This window comes from Uranotaenia lowii, chromosome 2 (genome assembly GCF_029784155.1).
Source record: "Uranotaenia lowii strain MFRU-FL chromosome 2, ASM2978415v1, whole genome shotgun sequence".
Taxonomy (NCBI): domain Eukaryota; kingdom Metazoa; phylum Arthropoda; class Insecta; order Diptera; family Culicidae; genus Uranotaenia; species Uranotaenia lowii.
The window spans coordinates 102,872,116-102,888,405 of NC_073692.1; the positions used below are offsets into that span (position 1 = coordinate 102,872,116).

General features: G+C 39.5%; 1 protein-coding gene across 3 annotated transcripts in view; it reads left to right on the plus strand.

The window, feature by feature from the left end:
* LOC129746742 (epidermal growth factor receptor substrate 15-like 1) overlaps positions 1–11,660 on the plus strand; it is a 36,071-nt gene extending 24,411 nt beyond the window's left edge. For all 3 annotated transcript variants that reach the window (XM_055740610.1, XM_055740609.1, XM_055740611.1), the window contains 2 exons: positions 6,820–7,156; positions 7,331–11,660. In XM_055740610.1, coding sequence (XP_055596585.1) covers positions 6,820–7,156; positions 7,331–8,088 — 1,095 coding nt within the window. In that variant the 3' untranslated portion in view covers positions 8,089–11,660. The remainder of the gene's footprint in view (positions 1–6,819; positions 7,157–7,330) is intronic.
* The last annotated feature ends 4,630 nt before the right edge of the window (positions 11,661–16,290 follow it).

Below are 16,290 nucleotides of genomic sequence, written 5' to 3' on the forward strand. Positions count from 1 at the left end.
GACAACTACCCTGTTGACCTTCACCTCCAATGTACACGAAAGTTTTGCTGCTACGTCTCAAACTTGCGCTATTTATTCCGATTTGTCAGCAGCGTTTGATAAGGTGAACTGCAAAATCGCCATTGGTAAGCTTGGACGCTTGGGATTCTGTGGACCTTTACTTGGCTGGTTCCGCAGTTACTTCACTGGATGTAAATTGATAGTTCGCTCAGGAGACTCTCTCTCCAGCAGGGGTGCCAGGTGGTTTCGTCCAAAATCAGGACAACGTGAAGCTAAAAATCAGGATTTTTCAGGACACTTCTTGATTCATAAAATAATAAGGATTTCTGCTTACATTGCATAAATAACGTCGCAATTCAGGTGCTGTAAACGCCTTGATTTATGCAACAACAGTTTGCAGACCTGCGTAGTTTATATCGAAAAACACCATTTAAATATTATCTGAACCGAAGATTACCATCTGTTGAATGGATTAAGCTATTTTATAACCTATTTATTCGATTTTCTTATAGTTAAACTACAAATTCAATTGTATTTGAGAAGTTTTTATGAAAATCAGGACAAATCAGGACATTTTAGGGACCAATTTTCAAAAATCAGGACAACTCAAGAGTTTTTGAAAAATCAGGACGGTCTCTCGAAAGTCAGGACAACAAATCCTGATAAATCAGGACACCTGGCACCTCTGCTCTCCAGCCAGTTCTCTGTTCCCTCCGGTGGGCCCCAAGGTAGTCATCTAGGATCGATTACCTTCTTAGTCTACTTCAACGACGACCCGAAACTTCGTTATGCTGATGATCTTGAACTGTTCTACACCATAAACCGTCAGGAAGATTTCCTGCAAAACCAGTTCAATCTATTCGCACAGTGGCGCGACATAATCTACCCGCCTCTGAATCGTAGTAAATGTGCAAATGTGCAGTCATCAGTTTCTAAAGTAGACGGCAGTCTTTTTGCGCGGGGTATTTCTCAGAAGTTGAGTGCACTGGTCGGGTGGACCACATCAATGGTCTGTGCGTAATACTCGACCGTAAGCTGGAGTTCAAAACACATACGAATTACGTGGTCGATAAAGCTTCTAGAAGCCTCGGATTTTTATTTCGAGTGGCAAAGGCCTTCAAAGACGTGTACTGCCTGAAGAGCCTGTATTGCAGGATAGTTCGATCCATCCTCGAATACGCATCAGCTGTCTGGTGTCCCTACTACCAGAATGGTAGCGAGCGTCTCAAAGCTATACAGCGCTGCTATTTGCGTTATACCCTCAGACACCTAAACTGGCAAGACCCGTTTCACCTACCAAGCTACGATCATCGATGTCGTCTCATAGACTTAGATACTCTTCAAGCCCGAAAAAATGCAACACTAGCCTATTTCGTCGCAGATCTACTGACATTGCAGATCGATTGTCTTACGCTACTGGAAGCTATTCCCCTTGACCCCATTGACTGAGAAACCAGGACTTTCAACTGTATGTTCTTAATCGATTGAAAAACTACGAAGCCAATAGTGCATTCATCGGTGTTATTAACACGTTCAACAGCTTTTAGATTATCCGTCTTGTATAACGCTCATGTAAGAAATTGTGTCGATCCGATGCATGATAACGAAATTATTACAAAAACATTGAACTTTTAATATGCACGACCCTTTTTACGTCGTCTGTTACAAAGTTTGAAATCAGAAATCGCAGGAACATCCTTTCCCTTCGATGGGGTATAAAATTGTGGTCCAGCAGAGTTTTATAGTTAAGATTAATTAAGGTTCCAGCATCCATGATAACACAATCCGATTTCTTGGTCAGAGGTTTGTCGTAGAGTTTCCGAGCCTTCGGTTTCTCGGATTCAGTCTGTTTGGTACTGCTTTTTGGCCCGCATGAGTCCGAAGTAAAATTCTCTCTTTGGCACGCATAACGTTAGTCGATGAGATAGGGCTAAGTGGGCTAAATAGTTTCTTAGCCACATCCTGTACTGATGCCGAAGGATGCCGTTTGTAGTAATTCTTGATTTTTTTGTCCATTGAAGGGTCAGTAGGACCAGGTTTCTTACAGCGTTTCTGGCTCCGACACTGACATCTTCTTCCTTAGCTAATTTTCTGATACTTCCATTTGTGCACAATCCGTTTCCTTTGCTCGGGTGTAAGGCCACACATTTTCAAATTTTCTTCCCGACAAACGACAAAAAATGACAACGCTTACTTCACTTGAATATAAACAACAGTACGCAGCCACAATTTGGTTGAACACTACACGATTTGTGAAATGGCGGTTATTTTTTAATGTATTTATAATTATCGGAACAGTCTATAGACTTTCCAGATGGTTGAAAAAAAAATGGGACATTTCGAGAAAAAAAAGCGAGACACAACCGGAAAACAGCGAGACATTTTAAAAAAGTGTTAGAAAAAAGCCAGGTTTTATATGTTTGCATGCTTTTTGTAGAAACCCTGAGGATAAAAGTACGGTGCTTCTATAACTTAATGTAAAATTTCATAAATCGACAACTGATGAACCAGGTCTGGAAAACAGAAAAAAAAGCACTCAAACGTCTTCGTGTCACATAATTATATGGAGATTGGCAAAAAACAAATTTTAAAACATTATATATAGCAAATAAAATATTTTAAAATTTTCTTGGCCCAAAAAGTTTAATGGATTGATATCTGACAGAAGTTCGTCAAATGAAACCCTTTTTTAACATTTCATTCTTGAAGAATGGAATGAAATATGTATTGTATTATATTTCAATTCAAAGTCAATCAAGTAGAATCCCCCGATAAAGGGTGTCCACTATGAAATTGCCACACACAAAATCGGTTCGCAAAATTCGAGTTTTCATCCGATTGCCATCAAATTTTCAGGAATTGAAAAATAACTATTAAACTTCATTCTACTATTTTACTCGTATTTTATTTACAGTCCATACGCAAATGCCCGCACCCTGGCCTTGACCTTAACCCCGGCCTAAGATTCTGCACAACCTGTGAATCAACCGTTTTTTGCACCTATACTTTCTTCAGTTCCTCGACTGTCTTCACTACCTTAGGTCGCTTAAGAAGGTGCTGCTTTATAATCGCACAGTACTTCTCGAAGGGGTGGAGCTCCGGCGTGTTGGGAGTTTTGAACATTTTCGGCACGAAGTTGACTTTGTTGTCCGCATGAGGTCAAATCCGGCCAGAAGATTGTTGGAACGTTGTGGGCATTCAGGAGAGGAAGCAGCCGCTTCTGGAGGCACTCTTTCATGTACACCTGTCCTTTCATCGTGTCATGGGTCACGAAAGGTGCACTCCGCTTCCCGCACGTGTAGATGGCTTGCCAATCCAGGAATTTAAATTTGGACATCTTCTGGTGAGAACATGCTCCGAAACGCTGAACTTATCCTTGGCCGTGAAAACATGTTGCCAGTCGGCCTTCACATATGTTTCGTCGTCCATGATGCAGCATTCAACTTTCGTTAGCATGTTGAGGTAAAACTTCCTGGCACGGGTTTTGGCGGACTTGTTCTGCTTCTCGTCGCGATTAGATGCCTTTTGTACCTTGAACGTTCGAAGCCCAGCCTTAGTTTTGGCCTTCTGGACAAAACTTCGCCTTAGGTGCAGCTTCTTAGCCACATCCCGAACGGAGGCGTTCGGGTTTCGGTTGAAAGCCTTAACAACGCGGTTATGATTTTTGGTGTTGTACGGAATACTTTTTCCTCCACTTCTGGGCTGCCGATCGTTGTTCAATCGTTCCTCGAAACGCTTTATCACTCGCGACACCGTGGAATTCGCGATTCCCAACGTTTTAGCGATGGACCGTTGCGAAAGATCCTTGTTCTCGTGATGAATGCGCAAGATTTTATCACACACGAGCTGTTCTTTCGTCTCCATTTCCGCGAATTTTGATCACAGGACTTTAAAACTTGCAGGATGTGAGTGGCAATTTCATCGTGGACACCCCTTATGAAGGTATAAATGATATGAGGGGCATTCTTGAAGAATTAATATTTCGTGGGGTTTCTTGATAAGGGAAAATTTAACATATTCTAAGCATTCCAACGAAATGCTTAAATGTGACGTGCATATAATTTTCATAGAAATAAGTGTTCGGTGTCCTACCAAATTTCTGCTTGTACTTTATTTTATGTTTTAACAGGTTGTTTAACGGTTCCTACCTTTAGGTTGTGAAGAGCCGAACTTGTTTTTCTTATATTTTTTTAGGTCTTAGAGAGCATTTAAGCCTTTGGCTGGTTCGTCTCTTAAGTGTTTAAGGGGTCTATTTCATAACTTTGTGATTGATTCACTTAAAATGGTTGAATCGCCCAAGTGGACAGTTTTTCATACCCAAAAAAAGGGAAAAAATGGCATCTGGACCTAAGATTAGTTTTTGGTTTTAGTTTAAAGTCAAGATTCTTCGAATCCCGTAAGCTATTCCCGTACCCTAGGCTGTAATGGGTCACGGCGACGGCGTGCATTACTGTGTTTTTGGAAGTTGACAGTTTGGAAACAGACTCTAAACTAACATAAACCTGAGAGGGCGGTTGCACGTAGCCTTATTCGACATTCGACATTCGATCATAGAAAATAAATTAAAAGGTGGTTCAATATCGTATACTTTTTCTTTGATGATCCATGTTGATAAGGTGAATGGGAGTTGAAACACTTGCCCTCCCTTCCGTTGGACAACAACAGCATTGCGCAGTGGAAATATCACAAATTTAAATATTGATATTTCCACTTTTCCACCATGCGCAAGTTAGATTAAAATTGACAGTATTGTAATTGAATTGTACAAGAATTAGTTGGATGAGGATTTTACCAATTGGCACATGGTTAGGTATTCAATGTTCAATGTGCTACTAGGCAAGGTAAAGTAATAGTATTCTTTTCCCCAATGCTCTAGTAAGTGTGCATTTACGGTTTATGAATTTCGAAGGCTTATTCTTAAATCAAGCATTTTACAAGAACTAGAGGCTTATTCGATCAGAATGCTGTTTGGTCAGTTTCCTGTCATGAATAATTTATTTTCGTTTCAATACCTTTTGATAGATTTGTCTATTTTTTTGTTAGTGAAATAACTGTAAATCTTAAGATTAAGATTACAGATTGGTGATTCGGACAGAGAATTAATAAAAGACATGTTGTCTGGTCAACAGTCTAAACAATACTCAAAGGAAAGTTACTCTGAGAAGTTGTTAAGAGTTCGAGATTTTAGAAGAACAGCATTGTCATTAGCAGTATGGTCCGGTTATTAAGTTCGATTATTAATTCAATCATTTTATTTATTTTATTGTTTGTATAACGTAAAATTATTAGAAAAGCTGGAGTGATAGACCCCTTTGATAAGAAATTCTGTTTTATGGTATCCAAGTTGTTAATACAGTAACAGAGCAGCCGCGTATTTACTACGAATTCCCAAAAAACACCTTGGGAAACATCTTCAATTACCCAATCCATCTGATTTTAGTTCTTTCTTGTTTTAATACTTTTTTGTTGTTGTTCGATCTATAGCTCGATTCGGTCTGAAATTCAAATAATGATGTAGAAGGTAGAAGGTAATCAAGAAGCTACTCGTCCAGAAAAATAATATCGGGGTTTTAAAAATTGACATTCATTTTTACCAAACCAAAGATTGAGGAAGGTTGTTTTGAGAAGTTGTTCAAAATTAGCAATGAGGTTTTAGAAGAACAGCATCGCCATTTGCATTATAGTATATATCCTGTTATTTTGATAAGTCAATGATAGTAAAAAAGATATTGATCATGCAATTCAAAATTGTATCTCTATTTTATTTTTTGATTTTTCAAAAAAATTGGTACAATTTTTATGTGTGTTTAGCGGAATTCTATTAATTGCTGCATTGAGAGATAGCTTCTTATCTAGATGTTTTGTTCTGAATTAGGGAAATATGTTTTATTAGTCAATCTATGTTAATCTCGAGTAAAAACGATCATGAATTCAAAGTTATTGAATCGAGTAAGGTTAGGTGACAGGTAGGGATAACTCAACTACGGTAAGATAGTGAACCCTTCTGACAATGATATCGAGACTTTGGCGTATGTTGTCATACTGTTACTGCTCGGTTGAATTGGAGGTTGGGTTAACTCGAAGCTCATGTAGGGCCCAATTGTCCCAGTCCGTCGAGCACTATCTTAACGCTTCCCTCAACTGGTGCTTCAGAACCCTCGGGCTCTGTTGCCGCTATCCTAATCTAGGCTATTCTACTCTCATGTAAATTTTCCTCTTCTGTCCCCCGATCTGTTTTTCCTTTCCGGGTCAGCCAGGTAGCTCATAAACCCATACAAAAAAAAAAAAAAAAAAAAAAAAAAAAAAAAAAAAAAAAAAAAAAAAAAAAAGATTCTTCGAATCCCGTAAGCTATTCAAACAAAATTTGGTTGGAAATTTAAATTGTATGTGTAAAATAGAACATCTTGTGAGGTGTTCACGAACCTTTAAGGGGTGAAGAGATGTTAAACTCCTAACCCTGACCCTCCTCTTTTTTACTCTTTTTTACAGCTGTGTTTTAGGAAATTCAGTTTCTTATGTTCCAAACGTAGTGTGTGTAATAATAAATACAATGGTTGTTCATTACTTAGAAAATGAAAAAAAGATTTTTTTTAAGAAAAAAAGTAACCTTGAAACATCGTAAGATTTGAATTCATTTCAAAGGTTAAATTCCGTTAAAGATGTTGTATTCTTTAACTCACAGACAATTCAAAAACAAACATTCAACACCTACATTATTGTGCTAACACATTTTTTAAGTTTTAAGCTTTTTCCAATTATTTATTTATCTTTTTTAACGTTTTTACACTTCGACACGAAACAATTATTCCCCCGCAACAGAACCTCAAACCAGCTGCCGTCCCATCGCCCATTCCGACAGTTTTGCCAGTTCCGTCGGCGCGAACCGCAGCTCAACAGCACACGTCGCCGCTGCTGCTACCGGCGTCGTCCACATCGGTGGCACCACTCGGTTCCGGTTCGTTGTTCTCTTCCGCACCGGTGAGTGCTACCATCGACTCCGCTAAAACTACACCGATCGTCACAATCACGACGACGTCGACAACTCCGGCAGCGGTAGACTTTTCCGATGATCCCTTCAAGGATTACCGGTACGAGGATCCCTTCAACATCGAAGATCCCTTCGCGGAAGAAGATTCGGAACCGATTAGCTCCGACGGTAAGTGCCTTTGAAACAGTCGAAAAAAAAATCAGTTTGCGTATCGTCGTCGAAGCGATTCAAGAAAACTAATGGCCCGAAATGACGCCCTTGTGAAATACCTGAAAAAAAAATGACAAAAATATCTCGAGAAATGTTTTAAAGCGTTTTCAATTGATGGTTTATATTTTTCAGATCCATTTTCCTCTGATTCGAACACTCTGAACAACAACCGAGCAGTAAGTCCAAAGAAAGCTTCAACTAACAACAATCCGTTAGAGAATGCATTCGCGAGTGCGCTCTCGAACAATTTTTCCACCACATTTGAGGACGTCGACTTCGGCACCGGTGGAAGCTCGACAGCTAAGAAACCTTCCGGTGCGGATCTGTTCGACGCTTTCAACGATAACTTCACCAAAAACAGTACTTCTGACAAGGCGGATCTGTTTCTGAAAGCTTTCGGAGGGAATGACAAAAATGCAGACAGCTTTAGCCAAGGCAACGGTGGCGCCAGTACTCTTTTTGCAGCAGCCGGAGCATCGGGAACTTCCAAATCTAGCCCCTTTGAAGATGACGAGTTTTCCCGAATGGATGACGCCTTCGCAAAGATGGACTTTTCGAACAACAATGGCGGCATCAGCCAGAAACACATCAACAATACCGGGAACAAAGTGAGAAGTCACTTCCCGGCCTCGAAAACCGTCGAAGGATCGAATGATTTTGCCGATTTTGATGTGTTCAGCAATATCAGTAACAATCTACGTAACAATAATCCTCCCACGCCGTCTACCGATAGCCTAAAGCGGCCGAAGGAAGCAACGATGGGAGCCGTTGGGAAGCGGGCCGTCCCGACACCACCTATGACCAAATTCAACGAAGACTACTCCAAGGATGAGGCAGCGTTCGATGCCGATTTGCAGGCAGTGCTGCAACGGTCCAAGGTTGAAATGTAGGGTTCCCCCTCCATGATGTGGCCCTTTTCATAAGTATCCGTTTCTTATTATTTTGTTACCTTTATTTTCTCTGTTGAAGCTTTTGTTCTGACCAGTACTTTATCCTTGTTGAGCTAGTACGGTCCTGAGAGGAACATAATTTTATAACTTAACTCTTTCATCATTCGGAAGTATTTGCCATTATTCGTCTACCGTCGTGTAGTTGTTTATTGAATCGATTGAAACGGTATCCTGTTATTTGGTTTATTTTTGTTAAAAAATATTTCATTAAATATATTTTCCCTTTTCCTGAGTTTCCTAAATAAAAATTAGAAAATTTTTGGTGTAGCGCAAGCTCCAATATTTTCTTCTGAGATTGTTTTACCATGTAACGAAAAGTATACAATATGCTTTAAAAATTTAATTAGTCCTTTTAAGGCAACACTTCTCAACACACACTTTCGCAGTTTTACAAGTGCATCGGGTTGCTCCTCCTTGAAGTTACCGAACCTTTGTTCGGTACGACCTGGATTCGATTGGGCCGACAACCTATTACGATCTTGCATGGCTTTGGCCCGATGACCTTCAACAACTCCGGGCTCTGACGGCCTTCCAGTGGATCCCAGTCCAATGACCTTCAATTGGCTTCACTAGACAGCCTTCCACAGGCTCAGATACGGCGACCTACAAGTTTATCCCTTTTCTACGAACTTCAAGGCCTTCCAGCGGCTTCGGCTCGATTACCTTTCATGATCAATGTCATTATCTGACGTTTTTTTTTTCGTTTGAAAACTTTTCATTGCGATCAGTTAGTTGATCTATTGTAATGACGACGAGCTTTCGACGTCGTAAATTCTTCTAACTAACATGGCTCCCGTCCAACGACCTTCCCTGTTTGCGGTTCGACGACCTTCCATGGCCCCTAGGCGATCTTCTTGTAGATACAGGCTCAACGACGTTCTAAAGGCTCCGGTCCGATTATCTCTAGTAGCTTCCGCTTGACGACTTTCCGATAGATTCATTGCTCGACGACCTTGCCTGGCATCCGTATGAGGACACCACAATGGCTCTTAATGCGACAACCTCACAATGCAATGGTTTCTCGGCTCGATGACCTTCCAGTTGATTCCGGTCATACGACCTTCTCAGACATAGGTCCAATGACCTTCTAGTAGTATATGGTCCTACGACCTTCTACAACTCCGGTCTGACGACCTTTCACTGGTGGAACCAATTACTCTTCTAGACGACCTTCAAATGGCTTCGGCTCCTCGACCTTTCGTAGACTTAGGTTCGACGAGCATCCCTAGCACTTGTCCGACGATCTACAAGTGGATCTCTTTTCTACGACCTCAGAGACCTTTCAGTGGCTCTGACACAACGACCTTCCCTGAGTTCTGTCCGTGACCTTCTTGTGAAGATTCATGCCCAAAGACCTTCTAAACGTTGCGGTTCGATGTCCTCCCAGCACCTTTGGCTCGATGACTTGTTAATAGATTCCTGGCCCGACGACTTTGTTTGGAACCGGTATGAGCACTTCACAATTGCTCTCAGTACGATGACCTTCCACTGGTTTCTCGGCTCGAAGACCTTCTATTCGATTTATGTCTTACGACCTTTTCTAATTCAGGTCCAACGATGTACAACTCCGTCCTGACGACTTTTCAGTGGATTCAGTTCAATAATTGTGTATTTGATCCTCTCGACGACCTTTTAATGGCTTTTTATTGACCTTTCGTAGATTCAGGTTCGACGAACATCCGTAGCGCGGGTCCGACGATCTATAAGTGGCTTTAAGCGATACTACGACCTCGAAGACCTTCCAGTGGCTCTAGCCCAACGACCTTCTTTGAATCCTGTTCAACGACCTGTCAGTTGTGGTCGGTCCTACGACCTTCTAGTAGATTGTGGTCCAATGACCTTCTAAAAGCTTCGGCTGATGACCTGCCAATACTTCGGTCCGATGATCGATGACCCAGTAGCTTCGGCAAGTAAGGTGACCTCCCACTGGTTTCTTGGCTCGACAACCTTCCAGGTTCTCAGTCTCGACGACCATCCAATAACCCCTGTCGCAGTTGACCTTTTAATGGCTTCGACCCAACGATCTTCTAATAGACCCCGGCCTAACAACCTGTAATAGCTTATACTCGAAAATCGGACCGACAATCTTCAAATGGCTCTAGCTCGATGACAGTCTATAGCTGCGATCTGACCCTTCCCTTGTTTTCTTTTCGTTCCACAGAAAGGCTGAAGTATGTAGCACATATTTAGTTGGTTCAGCAATCTTCGAAGGACTGAATGAGTTTTTAGGAGTTCGTTGGAACTTTTGGTTACTTGGGATGTGACTTAAACTCCCGAAATACAGATACAATGCTAGAACTTCTTTTTAAACAATAGCAATAGCTCAGAGGTCGAAACAATGCCCTGGAGGGGTCGTGTTTTGAAATCTCACGAGTACCATTTGTTGGGCTGATCATGGAATTTGAATGCTCATGCTTAAGGTATAATGATTATAATTTGATCGGATAGAAACGACCATTTACGGGTCACACAACATTGCTTCAAGTTGATGAACTTATGTCACTGACTCTGGTGATCTAAATTAAATTTAAGTTCATCTACTTTTCTGAACCCCCGAATTTCCACCATTTCTGGACACCTTTTTCTCAAGCTTGGTTCCAAATAACTTCATACACTGCTGACAGAGTATAGATAGGTACCCACTAGATGTAAATGCAAGTCTACCAATAAAAATACTTGAACAACTTATTCCATCACAATCACGATGCTACTCACAGCTTTTCTGTATACATCAGTATAGCTTCAACAAACCAAGAACGCATTTCCAGAAGGCTTTTGTACATAGTTCAATTTATTTTTCCCCCTCCTAACAGAAGCATGATGGAATTACCTGTGTAAGTAGTCTTACAAAAAAAAAACAGAAAACGCAAGAGATTTCAATTGCTCACGTGCAGCAAGTGACGATGTAAAATAATCTTCATATACCTAGGACTTAAGTTAAAGTGAGTAAAAGTTGATATATTGGTGCTTTGAGAGAGCGAGTAATCGATTATTTTTTGTAAGTAAATTCGTTATCTAATTTATTATTGGCTTCAAAAAATTCCTATGAAAAAAAATCCCTCCTTGGATTTTCCAAATCGCGTGTCGTTTATTTAAGTTAATAATTCTCTCGAAGCTGCGAATTCCTACGATACACTGTCTCATGTCCAAATTTGTTAACAAATCATAGTTATTTTTTCAGTATGCTTCGCTTGTAAACCGTAAAGTATTCTAGATTGGCAAAATTGTTACAAATTATAGCGGAAACGATGGTATAATACTGAACTGACAATTTAGCAACGTCGGGTGAACAACAATATTTTCTTCTGTTTAAGTAGACATCCAGTGCGTGGGAAACTATACGAGTTGAGATCGGAAATATACGCGTAATATTTACCGTTTGCGAATTATGGAACGCAAAAGAAACACTTTAAATAAACTCCTTGTAATCAGTCATGTTGTACTCAATTATTAGCCCTACTGTAAGCACTGATTGTTAATAATATCGAATAGTATAAAAATTGTCATATAGAGTTTTGTATTTCTTAGTCGTAGTTGTGTATCACAGAATCCAGTAATTCAGGTCAGAGATTTGCCAAAATACACATCAAGAAGTTTTAAGTTTCAGCAGTTAACATTCCCTTTTATTACATGTTTAAACATAGTGGACTGTGACTTCTGCTTGTGATGAATTCCAATAAAAAAATATTACATGTTAAAACAGCGAGCCTTCTGAGCCAGCTTTTGGAAACCTAGTCATTTTTTTGTAGAGACTTCTGTTGGAAGAAAAGATTGCAGCTTATTGAGCCTATTTGAAAGCAAAACGTGCATTGAGATTACATCGGTTTTGTTGTGAAAAAAGGTTGGATCTAATTTAGACGTCAGCTTAATGAAAAATGTGGTGTTTCTGCTTCAAAATTCTGCTAGTTAAATATTGAAAGTGCATGGTTGTCCATTTCTCCCCGAGCGACTTGAAAAATGCAACTCAGTGAACTTTTCGTTCTGAAACACTTACCCTGCTCTGTTAAGACGTCGGGCGTACACCAAATCAAAGAGCAGAGAACGCTTCGCCAGGGTGAGAGCAAGAGAGAAAAATCATCACATTAAGTGTAGGGGACAGAGATGCCAATGTGCCTGATTTTTCAGGCGTTGCCTGATTTTTCGAGGCTCTGCCTGACAACCTGATAAGCCATTGATTTTCCCTGATTTTTGAAAATATGCCTGATTTTGCCTGATTTTTGCGAATGTCATGAAAAATGGGTAGTAAGGACCTGAAGTAGGTACCATAGCTGAAGTGAAAAAGTGAAAATGTGGCTGAATCAAAGCAATCGAAAGATTCCCGTTAATTCTTATTACAAAAGATAATTGAAGGGAATCTTTTGATTGCTTTGAAGCAGTAGAGTTATTCATCTAAGTAGGCTCACAACACATATTGGAGTGAAAATGTGGTGAGATGATCAAAAAAAAAAAAAGGTCATCACTTTGAGCGTAATTTCCGTTACTTTTACGTTGAATGATTTTGCCTGATTTTGCCTGATTTTTATTTCGCAAGTTCCCTGATTTTTGAAAATAAATGTTGGCAACCCTGGTAGGGGAGCAGCGCTAAAGGCTTGGTTCTTTCCCAACAAGAAAGGGAAGAAGAAGAAGCAATATCGTTTCGTGCTGTTTGTTTGCCTACTGTGGTAGGAAGAGAAGGAAAAAAATGCACTTCAGTTGTGTTTTTCGGGATTTCTCCTGCTCACACAGTAGTGTTGCTATTGGGGCGCACCGGTTTTACTCGGCACTTGGCTTCGGCTGTACTCGGAAACGAGTGTAGAGCATTTCGGAATGAAGTTTGAGAAGTGCGGACCAACCATGCTGAAAGTGGATTGAGATTACATCGGTTATGCTGTGAATAAAATTACAGCTGATTGAGACTTCTGATTATGAAAAATGTGTTGTTTCTACTTAAAAATTCTACTAGTTGAACTCTGAAAGTGGATTGAGATTACATCGGTTATGATGTAAAAAAAAAGGTTGGATCTGATTAAGACGTCAGCTTATGAAAAACTGTGGTGTTTCTGCTAGTTGAAAACTGAAAGTGGATTGAGATTACATCGGTTCCGCTGTAACAAAAGATTAGAGCTAATTGAGACTTCTGATTATGAAAAATGAGTTGTTTCTACTTAAACAGTCTGCTACTTGAAAACTGAAAGCGGATTGAGATTTCTTCGGTTATGCTTTGGAAAAAAAGATACAGCTGATTTAGACTTCTGATTATGGAAAAAGTGTTGTTTCTGTTTGAAAATGCTGCCAGTGGATTGAGATGACATTGGTTGTGCTGATAAAAAGGTAGATCTAAAAGTTACATCGGTTCGAAAAGCTTTTAGAAGAACATATAAGAGCTGAGCTGATTTAGACATCCGCTTTTGGGAAAAATTGTATCGGTTTATGGATCCTGGTGATTATAAACTAAAAGTGGAAAAAAAAACTTAGAAATAAAGTCATTCGAGATCGCTACAATTTATAAAAGTAAATATGGATGAATATTGAAACTAAAAAAAACCTGTTTTAGTGTATGTTGTACATATTTAAACTTCTGGCTACGAAACACCGGTCGAGAATAAATGTCCAGTGATGGAAAGTTATAGAAGTGGATTGAGCCTTAACCATATTGAAAACTGCCGAGGAATTGAGAAACAAAACAAAACGGATTGCGACTTCTCCTGGGTATATTAAATGAAAGTTTATTGAAACTTCTGCTTGTTGAAAAACACTAAGCTTTTGATGAAAAGACTTATGTTATCATAGTCAATTCCAGTGGACTGAGTCATCTGTTTTTGGAAATTACACTCACAGGGCATGAAGATTTTTGTTTAAATGCAACAATTTCAAAGGATTAAGAGTTCTACTAGTGGTAAAATCAAATCTGATTGAGACTTCCGCTCATGAAAAAGGTGTTTGATTAGTTTCAGAAATTTGTCGGTTGACAAGAAAAATGAGAGAAGAGATTTCTTCGGAGAAAATCCCGGTCGCCATGAAAAGGAAAGTTCTGCGATCGCGTGGAGAACGGAGAAGAAGTTTGGTGTTGCTAATTGGTGAAGATTTGTATTTGGTTTTGTTGAAGCGTGACGCGAAGTGATCGTCGAAGAAACGAAATAGAGGTGTAGAGGCCGAATCGTTTCACGTAGTGATAATTGAAGTGATGCGCCTCGAAACAGTAAGGCGGGGCAATTTGTGTCTTGGGATTGTCGAAAAGACGCACCTCGAAATAGTGAGACAGGAAGAGACGTTCATCGAAGAAGATTTTTGAAGTTAAATTCGGTCAATCACAGAGTGGCGAAATTTCAACTGTAGAACATCAACAGCTTAAAAAGGCGGAGCCGAAAAATATTCCGGCTAAAGTATCACAACGCAGCTTGAAGCGTCTAACTCAACAAGTCATCGAGGTCAAAGAACGTCGTAGCTGACTTCATTCTCGGGAACACGCTTGCCACCAGGGTAAAAAGGTAAGTAGCCAGATTTCTCTTTTACCTTTTCTCACTATATTTTGCGGTTTTCCGCTAGCCGTAGCATTTGGTCAAATGGGGCCAAAATATCTGAGCTCAACCACCCATCGGGAATAGAAAAAAAACACCTTTTTTTTACAAAGACTTCTGCCTATGGGGAGACTGGCATTTCAAATTGGGACTCTCGTTTTATGAACTGAGACTTCTGCTTTCCTAAAAGGCGTTATAGAAAAGGCACACACTAGTGAAAGTTCGCTGACCAAAATTTTAAGCACATCTACTGATGAAAAAGTCCCGGTAAAGATCGCGATTTTTGACTTTGTGAAACAGTTGTAACAGATTGAGACTTCTGCTTATAAGAAGGTAAAGAAGTTTGCTGATGAAAAAAAAAATATACGATTGAACTTCCGCTGGCAAAAATCTGATGTAGGAACGTTTCCTGGAGAAAAACAAAATGTGCCCCAAAACTGAGGGTTGGGAATAATGAAACCAGTTTATTTACAGTGTATTGGGACTGCGTTTTTTGAAACAAAATTTCAGAACTTATCAAAAAATGTCCCTGTATAGGTCAAGATTTTTGACTTTGTGAAACAGTTATAACACAGATAAAGTTATAATGGATTGAAACTTCTGTTGTTAGGAAATAAATACCTGCGTGCGGGAAAATTTTCGCTTCAAATCGAAACTTTCGTTTATGCAAAAAGAAAACTTTAATCAAATTGAAACTCCTGCTTTTAAAAACGATATAGGGGAGCATTTCGCAGAAAGAATGAAAATCTGCATTCCGGTGGCTAAAAATTCAGAGTAGACTAACACTTCTTCTGATGGAAAACTCAAATGAGCTGAACCTGCTGGCAGAAAATGACGAAAACCGTTAGGTAATTTTCGTTTACTACAGTAGACCTATGATTTACAGAAGGATTGTGTTTTTTTTTTCGCTTCATTTGATTGAGACTTCTATTGGTTTTAAATGACAGAAGTGCTGGTAAAAGTAAACACATCCGATTTGATGCGAAAATGATACGAACGTTTCAATTTTCATCAGTACATTGAGACTTCTGCTTAAGAGACTCAGTTTCACATGACTAAGACTACTGTAGGTATGAACAGATGACTTGGGACTGCCGCTAGTAGAAAATGATGAACTTGATTATCTGTCTCGAGTTGATCAAGTTTTTGCTCGCTGGAAACGATTTCACGAGATCGAGGCTTCTGCTAATTGAAAGATATAAAAGCAAACCGAAACTCCTGCTCAAAATGAAGAATGTTCGTAGAAGCTTTAGTGGTTTAAAAATAAAGGAAACGCATTGAAACAAATCTTGTCGAGGCAGACTGATTTCACAATTGAATTCACGTTACTGAAATTTTCTTCAAATGCAAAGCATTTCAAGTTCTATGGTTAAAAAAATGAAAAAAAGAGGGATAAAATTTCATGAGTTCAGCATGATTTCAGCCCTTAAGGATTTTTGTCTATAAGTATTTAAAAAGGCACATTGGATACAACTTGTACCGTACAAGGATTAGTAAAAAAAAAACAGCTGCGTTTCAACAACCTTCCTACTCTTCATGAAGTTGTTTGCTTTAATAGGGATGAGCCTGCCCATGATTTACAAAAAAAACTTAGGTAATTATAACTCAGTTAGTTTAGCTAATCCGACTATCAGTAAAGTCATTG